Genomic DNA, 14,229 nt, shown 5'->3' on the forward strand with positions numbered 1-14,229 from the left:
GAGAGTAGGCAATTGAACTAAACCAAACTAAATAATAAAAAAATTGAACTATTTTCTGTTGAAAAGTGAACTAAACTATTTTTTAGTTCACTTTTTTAAAATTAAACTTAAAAAAACAATTCAGTACATTATTTAGACTAATATAAGAATTACAAAAGTGTCTGCATGGTATATACTATCTGTTATTGTGATTAAATCCAATAATTATATTGTTCTATACCATAAAAATGACTATAGTTATTTTATTAATGGAGGGAAGATGTGGTGTAACTAGAATGCCATCTGAAATAGGTTTTGGTGGTCCTTACATAAGGAAAACTAACTCCATAGAAGTTGAAATTTTGAAGGAAACCAGTCAATGACGTCCTTTTGTTCCCTAAACCAACAATAAACATGATTAATTTACATGAAAATAATTCACCTTTTTTGTTTGAACCAAAAATCTAATGAGTAGTTTTTATTGTTAATTGGTCAACAATCATTTAGGGGGAGTACACAGGTTAACTTCTATTGATTAGGATATAACGTGGCCAGTTCAGGGGAGGATGGTAGTGTTGGTATTTGAAGCTTGATTTCTGAATAAGCACTGCATCTTCATCTAAAGATGAACTCGCCTGCCTGATAACTAGACCTGTCAATTTGGTTCAGTCCAGAGACTGGACCTTGACACATGTGGGTTGAGACCAAAAAAATCCACAAAACTAAAAAGTCTTCCATTGAAAAGGTCTATAGAATCAAAATGTCCACAAAAACTATGCGGGTCAAGAGTAGCTCATAAACTTTTTTTCCTAAACATATAAAAATATTAATTTTTTCAAATATATTATTGGAATTCTGATCCAGATCAATTCGTCTCGACCTTTTGTCTGGATCGACCAGTCTTGGATCGATGGTTATTTTCTTACATTCAGAGGTACAGTGCTACTGGTATTTCTAACAGTTTTCGTTAGCAGGAAAAATCTCTGACTTTTCATGTTTCTAATTTGTTTTGGTCCCTGAGATGATATAAGTTGGGCTTAAATATGTTTTTAATCTTTATACATAGAATTAGATTTTTTTTTTTTGTAACAGAAAGCTATCCTAATATTTTAATTTACATTAAAGTAATTAAAATATATGGTTTGTCATTTTTATGTTTAATTACTACAGGTTAACAGGGAGGTTTGTGACACAGCACATTCTTATTTTTCTTCCATGGAAACCCACACAATGAACCTCATAGCACAGGCACTTTCTTTCGTTACATCTAAACTATGCCATTGAACACAAATGTTGACTCATTTGGTTGAGTATAAGGCACAACTAATCTACTTCCCTGTTAAGCTCAACAACTTCATTATCACCTATGTCTCAACCACTCCAACACACTGTGTGTTCCCTCCTATATAACACTAAGCCATGCATTGTACTCCACATCCTCTCATAAAACTCATTACCATATAGAAGAAATGGCATCTACCTATGAAACACTTGGAAAAAAGATGGCTATGGGATCATTAACTGCAGCTTACCTTGGAATTTTGCTTGCCTGTGCAGATTTGGCCATAACTGTTGCAGCAGTTGACCCCATTGCAGCCACTGGGAAAGAACATGTTATTGAGCTATACATGCACGACATTCTGGGGGGCAGTAACCCAACAGCTCGACCAGTGACAGGGTTGCTGGGAAGCATATACAGTGGTCAGATACCCTTTGCAACGCCAGTAGGATTCAACACCCCTCAAGGTGCGATTCCCATCCCCAATGCCAACGGTGCTAACCCCACTGTCAATGGAGTTTTTGGTATTCCATTAGGAACTGGATTGGCTGGTACTTCATTTGCACCAAACTCAGGTAACAATAACAATAACAACCAAAACCTTGCCCAGCTGCAGTTAGGACCTGATGGACTGGGACTAGGGTTTGGTACAATTACTGTCATTGATGATATGCTAACCTCTCAACCTGAAGAGGGGTCCCAACTAGTTGGGAAGGCTCAAGGAGTATATGTGGCAAGTTCAGCTGATGGGACTAGACAGATGATGGCTTTTACAGCCCTGTTTGAAGGAGGGGAATATGGTGATAGCTTGAACTTTTATGGCCTGTATAAAATAGGAAGCACAATGTCAAGAATATCTGTGCTAGGGGGCACAGGGAAGTTCAAGAATGCAAGGGGTTTTGCAGAATTGAGAGCTCTTATCCCACCGGGACAGATTTCCACTGATGGTGCAGAAACGCTGCTGAGGATCACTATCTATTTGAAATACTAAAACTGGGTGCTGTTTGATCACTGATGACTGAGATTGGTCTTTTATATTGTCAGTTTGATACCGTTTGCAGAATGTATTTCAAATCTTAGTTGTGTTCCCAAGAAAAGATATGCTGATTTGCTTCTTTTTTTTTTTTTTTACAGAAAATGATACACTGTGGCGTTTTAAGTATTTCTGGTCGAGTTTTTATTTTTTAATACTAGTTGTAGCAATAAATGCCTCAAACTCAGTCAATGGCAGTTTACAAGTAAAACTAAAAAAATGAAGCAAATCAGTAATAAGCTATCACTGTGTTCTAAAGGCATTAGCTATTGTATTGTGTCAACATAAGCTGCAAAGAAAAAAAAGAAAAGCATGATGAAAGATAATCAAGAAAAATTCAGACAATGAAAGAGAGTTACTGCATATGAATCGTGAAATGGAAGAAAATGTCACTTATTAGTTCATATATGCATACACTAGTCTACCAATGCAAATGTTACCAATTGGCATGCAGGATCTTCATATTTTCAAGACAGACTGGTGATATTAACATGAGAATGCAAGGCAGCTTCATCAAGTCCATAGAGTGCATCGATCAAGTGCATTCGCAACGATGCTGGACCTTTGGCCATCTTCATTCCTAGCTCAGCAGCAACGCCAAATACTGCTAATGCTGACACTGCCGCATCCAAAGCATGGGTTTTGTCAACAGCAACAAAGGCAGCAATCAGTGCAGTGACTGAACACCCAGTTGCTGTTACTTTCTGCATCATGGCCACCCCATTGTGAGCACCAACAACTCGATTTCCATCCGTCACAATGTCGGTGGCTCCTGACACTGCAACTATGGCACCACTTGTCCGAGCTAAGAGCTTTGCTGCTTCAACTGCAGTCGTTGACTCGTGAACACTGTCCACACCCTTGACAATGGAGCTATATTACATAGCGTAATAACAAATTTTCTCAGATTTAAGGGAGACAAAGATCAATCCCTTGACATCATTAACTATGTATTAACACCGGACAAAGCAAATTTACCCATACCTGAGTTGTAAAAATTCAACTACTATATTTTCTTTTTTATACCATCAGGGAACAGAAATAACCAATGGTGCCAATGTTTTTTGAGACCAAAATGATGTTTTATTCCCACAAAAAGGTTATTAGATAATCTATGAGATACAGCCTATTAGAAATGCTGCCTGCACTAGTAAATTATCTCGTTCAGTACCCTCGTGATCCAATTGTGGCTTCTAAACCCCAGAAATAATCACCGAGAAGAAACAATCACGCTCAAAACAAATCCCACGAACCCTTTCACCAGTTCCATTTTACATAAATCAAGTGGTTATTTAGACGATTTGAAAATAAAGAACAATTATAATACATAATATTTGTAAAAGAAAAGAGTAGAATATTATGTATATGCTTACTTTTGTATATTTTTTCTAAATAATGAAGGAGTTTAATATGTTTGTTAATTCAAATGACAAAATTTGGGCCAACAAAATTAGTCAATTTTTTTGTCTTTATAAATTCCAAAAATAAAATTGAAAATATAAAAATATAGTTTAGTTTTCATGTACTGTAGTGTAAAAATTAACCATATAAACCAATAACAAATTACATAAATTATAAAAAGCTACACACTATTTTTTTTTTATGAAAATTAGTTTATACTTCAATGAGGCAAAACCATTATCATTGACTACTTAAAATCCATGGAAACAATATTTTTTATCGGTTAAAAGTGTAAACATAGGACTCGTAAGCATAAAACAAGTTTACACTAATTAGAGAATCTTTAACAAAACCATGAATATCCTTTTAAGATTCGATATCTTAAATGTTTTCTAATTCGAGCAATTTATACAAAGAGTTTCTTAGAAATGAGTTTTATATTTTCTATAGAATCAAATTTTAATTTTTTTAAAATTGAAGTACAAGTAAAAATGTATGAACTACTTAATCTTCATGAAACAAACTTATATATCGATTACTCAAATATGATATATCATTCTGTGAGTGTCGATAACTCGTTAAGGTTCAATATATGATGATAAAAAGCGAGTTTCTTAAATGAATAACATTTTAATATTGAATAAGATAAAATATCGAACTGATCTATTAAAATATTTTTTTATTACAATTATTTCCATTAACAATTTTGTTCTTTTAAAATTAAAATGTTATGATAAATATACAAAATATGTTTAAATTAATTGACCAACCGACTCATAAGGGCTCAAAATAATGGTTTCAATTAAGTTAAAACATTTTTTTAGTTATTATTCAAATTAAGTTGACTCATTTGTACACTCGTGATAAGTCACATAAGTCACATACGTATTAAGTCGTATCTCTTTTTTAAAAATAATTTGTCATTTTAAATTTAAAAATATTTCCTTGTCTCCAGATTTAAAAGAATTTTAAATTTTCTATTTTGAAAATAATTGACCGGTAGTTAAAAATTTGTAATTGTTTGAAATGTTTTTATTTGTTATTTTTTTCCTCGTTTTTCTCCTTTCCTTGTAATCAGTGTGGCTTGAGTGAGTATTACCACATTAACGTTGTTTCATTTAGGGGGTGGCAAGATGGTCGGCCGGTTTTGGTCCAACACGGACCGGTTCAGTTCGCATTTTTTTTTTGTTTTAAATTTTTGTTTGTAAAATTTGTTTATGTATATAAATTTATTTAAATAATATAAAAATTTTATTTTTAAGGTATAATTACTCGTATAGTACCCAGTTTGGGGCTAATGTGTCAAATAGGTATCCGGTTTTAAAAAAGTGTCAATTGCATCCTAACCTTTTGAAAAAGTGCTCAATTAGGTCTCTTTCAGACAGAGTTGACTAACGCCGTTAGTCAACTGTCACGTGTCAGTATGTGATTTTTTTGGTTTTTTTTTTAATTTTTTTAAAATTTTAAAATTTCTTATTAAAAATTTTTTGAAAAAAAAAATCCCATGTGTCAAGTCTCTGTGTGTGACACGTGGCATTGTTAGTGTCACATGGCATTGCAATGCCAAGTGTCAGTATGACTATCAGATGTCATTATGTTGATTTCGATTTAGTCTTCATATATGTTTTTTTGTTTTAATTTAGTACCTACTTATGTTTTTTCTGATTTAATTTTGACCTAATATTTTTTAATAATTAAAATCCATTTTTTATAAAACTAAAAGTAATTAAATATAAAAATTTTACAAAAATCAAGTATTTGATATTTATATTAAAGTTTAGGGATAAAAGTCATTTTATTAACTCATTTTTAATAAAAAAAATTAGTATAACATTCATACCTATAGAAATTTTGGTTTAAAATTAGTAAAAGATAATATTGTTCTATTTTAGAAAAAAAAATAAAAATTAACAAAACATGATACTTAATAAAAAAGTAATTAATAAAGTAATATGTTGTTTTTAATAAAATATATTAGTATAACATTTATACAAATAATAAATTTGGTCTGAAATTGAGAGAAACAATATAAATATTAGTACTCAATTTTGTAAAAATATTTATACTTAATTATTTTTAATTTTATAAAAAATGGATTACAAAAATATTTTAATTATTTAAAAAAATTGGGACAAAATTGAATCAGATACACGTACTTAGGTACTAAATTGAAACAAAAAGACATATATGGAGACTAAATCGAAATCAACACAATGACATCTGATAGTGACACTGACACGTGGCATTGCGATGTCATGTGGCACTGACAATGCCACGCACATGGACTTGACACGTGACATTTTTATTTTTCTTTCAAAAATTAAAAAAAACGGTTAAAAAATTTTAAAAAATTAAAAAAAAAAATCACAGACTGACACGTGGCACGTTGACTAACGACGTTAGTCAACTCCGTTTAAAAGGAACCTAATTGAAGCACTTCTTCAAAAGTTGGGATGCAATTTACAATTTTTTAAAACCGAGTACCTATTTGACACACTAACCCCCAAATTGGATACTATAGGAGTAATTATACCTTTTTCTAATTATTTTTTATTTTTAAATATAAAAAAATTTTAGAAATGAAAATAATAATAATTTACTGTTATTTATTATTATAGGTTTAATTATGTCTTTGGTCCCCATTTTGGAGTCAAAATCTCAAAATGGTACCCAAATTTTTAAAAGTCTCGAGTTGGTCCCTTTTTTTGTTAAAACGTCTCACGTTTGCCCTTTCCGTTAAGTCAAGGTTGACGCCGTTAGAGGGAGTGTCACGTGTCAGTTCCTCGATTTTTTGAATTTTTTTTTTTGAATTATTTTTAAAAAATCAAAAAATTGTCACGTGTCAAGCTGTCATTGTGCCACGTGACAGTGACAGAGTGATGTGGCAGTGACAGTGACACGTGTCAGTAAACGCTAGGTGTCATTTCCTTAGTCTCAATTTAGTCCATTTATTTTAATTTATCTCAATTTAGTCCCAATTTTTGTAAAAAATAGCAACTTTGTTCCTCTTCAAATTGAAACAAAAATTAATTTATATAAATGTTATACAAATATTTTTATTAAATTTGATATTTTTATTCAATTTAATATTTTATTATATATTTTTAACATAACTAAGTTTATTTAAAATTATGTTTCAAATTCAACTTTACTTCAAATTGTTTCCAAATTTTAAATTTATATGTGTTTTATTGTTACATGAACTAGTTAATTTATAAATTTTTTTCTATTAACATTATTTTCTATTAACAACTTTTAAACCATTTTAAATAAAGTTCAATATAAATCCATGCTTTAAAAAATTTGGTTAAAAGTAATATAAATTTCTTATATAAACCATTTTAAATAAAGTTCAATGTAAAATATCAATTAAATGAATTTAATTTGATTAAAAATATTTACCTGAAATATCAATTTTGAGGAAAATGTTTGTGTACATTTATATAAAAATTAAATTTGATTTCAATTTGGAAAGGGACAAAATTGCTAATTTTTACAAAAATTTTGGAGTAAATTGAGACAAATTAAAATAAAGGGACCATATTGAGACTAAGGAAATGATACCTGGCGTAATACTGACACGTGTCACTGTCACATCACTTTGTCACTGCCACGTGGCATGATGACAGCTTGACAAGTGACAATTTTTTGATTTTTTTTAAAAAATTCAAAATAATAAAAAATTCAAAAATAAAAATAAAAAAAATTCAAAAAATCGAGGAACTGACACGTAACATTTCCTCTAACAGCGTCGACTTTAACAAAAAAGGGACCAACTTAAAATTTTTAAAAATTTGAGTACCATTTTAAAATTTTGACCCCAAAATGAGGACCACAGACATAATTAAACCATTATTATATTAAGAAATGAAATTGTTGTATTGATTGATTACCTTGGAAGCGCTAGAGTTGGGTTCCGCGGAATCGAGTGAGAGCGCGATGATCTCAGAGGCGTTTCCTCTGACGACGGTGGGCTTGAGACGGAGCAGTTCCCGGCAGGCTTCGAAGCGGAAGGCAGAGGCGTTGGCGGCGACGGGGTCCAGGACCCAGGGCGTGCGGTGCGTGTTGCAGATTTGGGCGGCGGTGGTCATGGCGGGAAGCCAGGAGGGGGAGAGAGTGCCGACGTTGACGTAGAGGGCGTGGACGCCGGGTGTGAAATCACGGAGCTCCTCGACGGCGTGGAGCATGGCGGGGGAGGCGCCGGCGGAAAGGAGCGTGTTGGCGACGATGTCCATGGAGACGAAGTTGGTGATGCATTGGATGAGAGGGGTTTGAGCACGAACCAGAGATAGAAGATGCCATGCCGTGGAACCCCACTGGGTTTGATTCGAGTCCATAGACAAAGATAGAGAAGGTGTGTGGAAGAATACAAGAAAACAGAGAAACAAAATGTGAATACCTAGTTTTTTCTTAAATCAACTAAAAGTACAAGACTCGTGATTGATAAAAAAAGAAAATAATAAATATTTAATTAAATCTTTTAACCCAGTGTTAATTAAAAAATTTCGTTCTGTAAGAGATATTATACTTTTGAATGATAAAAAATTAATAAAAAAGATATTTTAAGTATTAATATGTGAGATCAATTACAAAATTTAAAAATTAAAGTATACACACCCTCTTAACACCATGAAGAGTGTTTATCGAAAAATAACTTTTGCTTTACCTTTAGTTTCTTTCTACAATGTTTTCTACATTTTAGACAATTTTTTCATTAAAACTACTCTCTAACTATATATATATATATATATATATATATATATATATATATATATATATCATTGATCAAATATTAAATCTACATAAAAATAAAAATAAATGAAAAAGATATCATAAGGAAAGGCAAGTTAAAATAAAGGGGTCAGCAAAACAAGTGATTATGCAGTTTTAACTTAACTACAGAAGTTACCACATATCACAAAGCCTCCAACAGATGCAGACCCATTTAGTTAGAAACATACCTACATATATTACATATATCACTGCCATAGATAGTTACCATCCTAAAGAGTTCTGAACACAACCAGAAACTCCACAAGTGTTTGATTAAAACGTTAACCCTCTTAAGGTCACGAACTTTTCTTGTATCTCAGCTACACGTCGGACGTTGCTGGCTTTCTTCATATCCCATTTTGATTTCTGGGACATTCCAGACTGAATCTCATGAACAAGGGTTGAGATTGAGTTGGCAACGTTTGATAGCTCAGAAGTGATCTTATCTTTATCCTTCTGCATGGTTTCAAGGGCACCGGATATCCTGTTCCGTTTTGCTTGAAGTTGCTGAATTTCATCATCAATTTCTTTGATAGATAAAGCACTTATGTCCATTTCAGCTTCTGTCTCAGACAGTTTTTCTTTCAAATCGTTGTACTCGTTTTTGAGACTGGGAATTTTGAGTTTCTTTGCCTCTAGCTCAGCCATGGCTTTGTCTGCCTCTTCAATGCTCCCCATGGCCTCAAGGAAGGTTTCACCAGCCAAGGGAACTTGTTCCACCAATTTTAACTTAAACAGATGATCAACAGTGAGATTGGGATCTTCACGAATCTGCGATGCAAGTGTAGCAACTTCTGCAACATCATTGCTTTTGATCAATGAAGCGAAATCTAGAGCAAGAAGGGAAGAAAGCTTCTTCTTGCAAGACTCTATTGTTTCAATATCCAATGCAGTAGCATTAGTAGGGTGATCTGATGCTGCCGTTTCAATAACAGGTATATCAAGCATGTCCTCCAAGTTATCAAGATAAGCATCAAAATCTGCAACTTGTAGAGGTGTTACAAGGGAGCCGACAGGAACTAGGGCGGAGCTTTTCTTAGTCGGGCGACCCCTACTTTTAGCCGGACCGCCACTTCTTTTAGCCGGGCCGCCGCTACTTTTTGTTTTCCGGTTCGACTTTCTTCGGGTGCCAGTATCATCATCTTGTACTGTCTCCGGTGAGTGTAAGGTTAGAAGGCCATATACATCACAATAAGAGAAACACATAAGATAGAGGGGCAACAAAAGTTGCAAAGGTACGAGTTAGAAGTCAAGTTACTACGTAGCAGATAAGAGGACAATGACTTAGTTCACAAACTTCAGACCAAAAAGATTCTTGCTTTGCTCCTTTCTAGCAAATAAGAAGCTCCCAAATCATCTCATCAATGTGAAAAACAACTGACCCACCAAACAATAAGAAAAAACAGAGGAAATATACAAAACATGAGCCATCACTGGCCTCCTAGTACTCACCCTCACACAAGGAGAAGCGTGAAGGAAGAAAGAAGAAAGTCCACCAAGAAATAATAAAAGTCGTGAACCATTTTGGTGGGAGTAAGTAAATGTTGAACAATGTAGGGGCTCGTGATAATCATGGAGGAAAAGTATCAACTATGACTAAGTAAACTGAGACAAACAGAAGGGCTTTTTTATGCAGGAAAAAAATTGAAATACTTAAACTACAGCCAATAGAAACAATACCAAAATAAGAACAATTGAAAAAACCAGGAAAAGCTGAATGAGAAAATAACAGCGTAGGGTTGAAAAAGAAAATTGTGAAACTGTTTTGGCTAACCTTTTGTGGGGGTTTGAGCAGCTGAAGGAATCTGCCAGGTAAACAAAGCGAAGAATGCTTCAGGTTCCATGTTAGGAAAATTTGATTGAAGATATCTCTGGATAGCAGTCTTGCTTGAAAACTCTATCCTGCGAGAACCCTTCTGAAGAGATGGTGGAGGGATAAGGTATCTATCGGTAAAATATCCAACCTTGGAACTCCTTGCCGCCACTTTCCAGCCCCATACATCACCAGCATTAGGCCACCCTTCAGGTGCATATGGCAAACCTTGACCAGAAGAGTGAGGTGGCACAGGTTGAAGATCAGAGGTTTTATCCTTTGCCACATCCTTATAAGCATTGCTGCCAATTGCAGACTCATTCTTCAAGGATTCTTTTTCATCCTTAAAACTGCAATAACAAAACACAATGTCGACTGCTTAAGAGTCCATTGAAAGAGTGATTTACAAAATAACTCAATTGAAATAAGCACGACCCTTACAACAAGACTGTTTTTCAATGCCCAACATTCTTGTATAAAAGCACAAAAATTTTCAAACATGATGGTAACCATTACGTCCACTATAAGACCTTCACTGAATCTTCACATAACACAGAACTTGACATGAACAACCCAATTCCGGTCAACAACTGAGAAATCAACAAATAATCAAGAACTATGAAGAAATGTGACTCAAGAGGTTTTGCTTGAATAAACTTCATAAGTTTGTGCACAAATTAGAGATCATCTTTTACTAAAATATGTCAATTAATTAACGTATACATAAACTAATTTAAAGAAACATGCTCATTTTTTTTTCTTAATTATTTCGCCTAAAAATATTTATGAAACCAAACAAACTGTTAATTTGAGTAAGTATGAATTCAAAAGTATAAGAGTTTTTGAGAATTATGTTAGAAAAACAAAAACTATATTTTCAGTAAAGATCTCTTGACTTCTTCTAATTTGCATGCAGCTCCTTCGGGTCTCTTATATTAGTTTTTTTCTTTTCTTCCTAAAAGCTGATGTTAAGCTTTATAAAATGAATGTTTAACTTCCTTCGAAGGTTAAAAAAAAAAAAAAAAACTTTTCATTCTTTTCCTTCTGGGCTTGTTTGGACAAGTTTACAGAAGTCCTCCCAACTCCCAAGAGAGAGAAATAAGAAATGAAATGAATTTCATGGGAAAGTTAAATTAAATCATGCAGAAGTTAAATAAAAAAAAACATATCACATCTAATGCATTTTTTTCTGATTTTCCCCTCCTATAATTCTTCTTCCAGAAGTTTAACAACTGTTTCTGGATCATAACACATATATTCAAACATAATATAAATAAAAAGCCATGCATGGCTTCTCTCATCATAGTCTATTCAACCAAGTTCATATTTCAAAACTGAACACATTCTTTAGCAGTAAGAGAAACCAGAGCAAGCAACCCAAAATGAAAAAGATGATATTTTTCTAACAAGAGACTGAAATGAATGACAAATTAACAAGTGTGGGAGTGCAAAAGAGAAACTAAGTAAAAGAGGAAACAAAGAGTGAAAAAGAGTGAAAAATAACCTAGTTGGAGTGACAGGTTCAGTGTCTGAGAGATCCATAGATGAAGGAGGAAAAAGGTCGCCAATTAATTGAGACAAATATGCGAAAATTGGAAATGTCAGAACTAAAAGAAATTGGAGGGCACACAGCGGAACAATGAAAGGAAAAAGTACCACAAAGGTTGCCGGAGACAGTGTTACTGAGTTTCAAGACTATGAGCCATTTGAGAATGAAAAAGAATGTTTCAGGAATCAATGTTATGTAGAGAAGGGATTAAGAGCATCTCGAGGATTTTTTAAATATTTTTAATTATATAATTAAATTACAAAATTAAAATAAAAGTACAAGAAATTATAAAAATATGATTTTTATTAGATTTTATTATTGGAATAAATTTATCAGAACATCTTAACATGTGTACCATCTGATATAGGAAGAAGAGGATATAGGAAGAAGTGGGTGTCATGATGAACAAATGTGACTCATTTATAAAAATGTCACTTCAATTTGAATCGTAGTTAAAAATTCTATAATCACATTTGATTAATCACTTATTGAATTAATGGATTAATTCATTTATAATTTATTTGTTATAATAATAAAATCAAAAGTGTTTCTTTGATCTTATCAGGTAAAAATTAAATATCAAAAGTATATAATTTGATAAATAAATAAATTAAATATTCAAATATTACATAACAACATTTAAATATTTAAAAATATTAAATTTTGTGAATTTATATAAAAAATAATAAATAATTATAATAAATAAATAAATAATGTAAAAAAGGTTAATAGTGTTGTTATTGATAGATTGTGAATCAACTTACCTTCAATCTAATTTAAACTCATTTAACTAATCAGTTAAATGAACCGAATTTAATTGGATCCATATTTAAAAAAGAATGAAATTTACTTCACTCGTTACATGATGAAATCCATTTTTATGCTTTTAATAAAAAGATACCCAAAATGCTATAAATTAATTTATGCTCAACTCTTATCTTATTTTTGTTTTCTTGTGTAAACAAAATTATCTTATTTTTGTTTTTTCTGTGTAAACAACATTATGCTCAAGACTTATCCCTCTATGTATCTATGTAGTATTATTGATTTTCCCGCGAGAAAGATTTTATTGAATTAAGTATATTTTTAGTTTATGAATTTTTATTTAAAATTGAAATTTATTAATTTCTCAAAATTTGAAAATAAATAAATATAGTTTTTTAATCTAAAGACATTAACCAAATAGATTATATTAATTTATTTTTAAAAATTAAGATTACAATCTATCAAATGTTGCACAAACAAATTTCAAATTTAATAAAAATTAAAAATATATTTAATTTTTTCATTATTTTTTATTATTATTATTTAGAATGAGTATGGTAAATTCAACATAATATATAAATATGGGTATAAAAAACATTAATACTATTTCCAGGTCTAGTGGGTGAATTTTTATAATCTAAGATATATTATTTTTTATTTTTAGTTTGTTTAAAAAAATAATTACAATTATAATATACAAAATTTATTATTATAATTCTATAAAAAATATCACTTTTAGTTATTAAAAATCATTTAAATTATTTGAATTTTCTTTTCTTTTCCTTTCTGAAAATAAATTGATAGAGTTTACAATTTTTTTCTTCAAATACTATGGAAAATAAATATTAATAAGTAAATTGTCAAAAACTGTTATTTATATATTCAGAAGACTTTTAATAAAATAGATTTTGTAAAATTAAAGGTTTATCAAAGTACATAATTTATGTGTATAATAAAAAAGATAATTGAAATTTTGTTTTATACTTGTTAATTTCAATTTTTAGGGTTTTTTAAATATATATTTTTTATCCATCTTATTTATATACTGAATATATTAATATACTTATATATTTTAAATTTAGAAAAAAGTAATATATTTTTTAAGAAATTAAGATTACTTCTTTGTTAATTTGTTTACACAAATTAAAAAAAAAATCTCGATGTTTATATCTAAATAGTTTATTTCAATTTGGTTTGTCTTGGGTTGATTATGGTTTAATTTGGTTTCGGTTGATTTTGAAGTACCAAACTGTAAATTAAATTAAACTGTTCAGTTTTGAAAAACGATATGTTAGCAATAAAAGATTTTGAGTTTTAAGCATTTCGGTTTTTTAAATGGTTCTATTCTGAACACCCCAAGCTATTATTTCATATCAGTTTGTAAGGGTTACTTTGATAAAGATTGCGTTTCAACTAATTTGTGGTTGAGGTGTTAATGTAGAGGTTGAATGAAGTAATTTAAAAAGATATTTTATTTGTTTGAAGAATTTAATTTTTTTTACGATAAAATAGTTTATTTTGAGAAATAATTAGGAAGAAATTAAAATTCAAAAAATTTTAAAAATATTGCAAGTGAATAAAATAGAAGAAACTCAATTCTTATAAAAAAAATAAGAAATTTGAATTTATCATATTTT

At 31.0% G+C, this 14,229-nt stretch overlaps 2 protein-coding genes and 1 pseudogene across 2 annotated transcripts; 1 reads left to right on the forward strand and 2 right to left on the reverse strand.

Moving 5' to 3' along the window:
- The first annotated feature begins 1,415 nt into the window (after nt 1-1,415).
- On the forward strand, nt 1,416-2,420 carry LOC114189878 (dirigent protein 16 pseudogene; annotated as a pseudogene).
- Nucleotides 2,421-2,540: 120 nt separating this feature from the next.
- LOC114189877 (hydroxyethylthiazole kinase family protein) lies at nt 2,541-8,091 on the reverse strand. The gene is made up of 2 exons (XM_028078597.2): nt 7,586-8,091; nt 2,541-3,151 (listed from the first exon to the last, which is right to left on the reverse strand). The coding sequence occupies exons 1-2, from the start codon at nt 8,027-8,029 to the stop codon at nt 2,759-2,761; spliced, it is 837 nt and encodes a 278-aa protein (XP_027934398.2). The 5' UTR covers nt 8,030-8,091; the 3' UTR covers nt 2,541-2,758.
- Nucleotides 8,092-8,539: 448 nt separating this feature from the next.
- Nucleotides 8,540-12,000, reverse strand: LOC114190010 (uncharacterized). Its single transcript, XM_028078749.2, has 3 exons — nt 11,783-12,000; nt 10,240-10,628; nt 8,540-9,613 (listed from the first exon to the last, which is right to left on the reverse strand). The coding sequence occupies exons 1-3, from the start codon at nt 11,818-11,820 to the stop codon at nt 8,739-8,741; spliced, it is 1,302 nt and encodes a 433-aa protein (XP_027934550.2). The 5' UTR covers nt 11,821-12,000; the 3' UTR covers nt 8,540-8,738.
- Between the last annotated feature and the right edge of the window lie 2,229 nt (nt 12,001-14,229).

This window comes from Vigna unguiculata, chromosome 7 (genome assembly GCF_037176805.1).
Source record: "Vigna unguiculata cultivar grain cowpea cultivar isolate G323 ecotype 2 chromosome 7, ASM3717680v1, whole genome shotgun sequence".
NCBI lineage: Eukaryota > Viridiplantae > Streptophyta > Magnoliopsida > Fabales > Fabaceae > Vigna > Vigna unguiculata.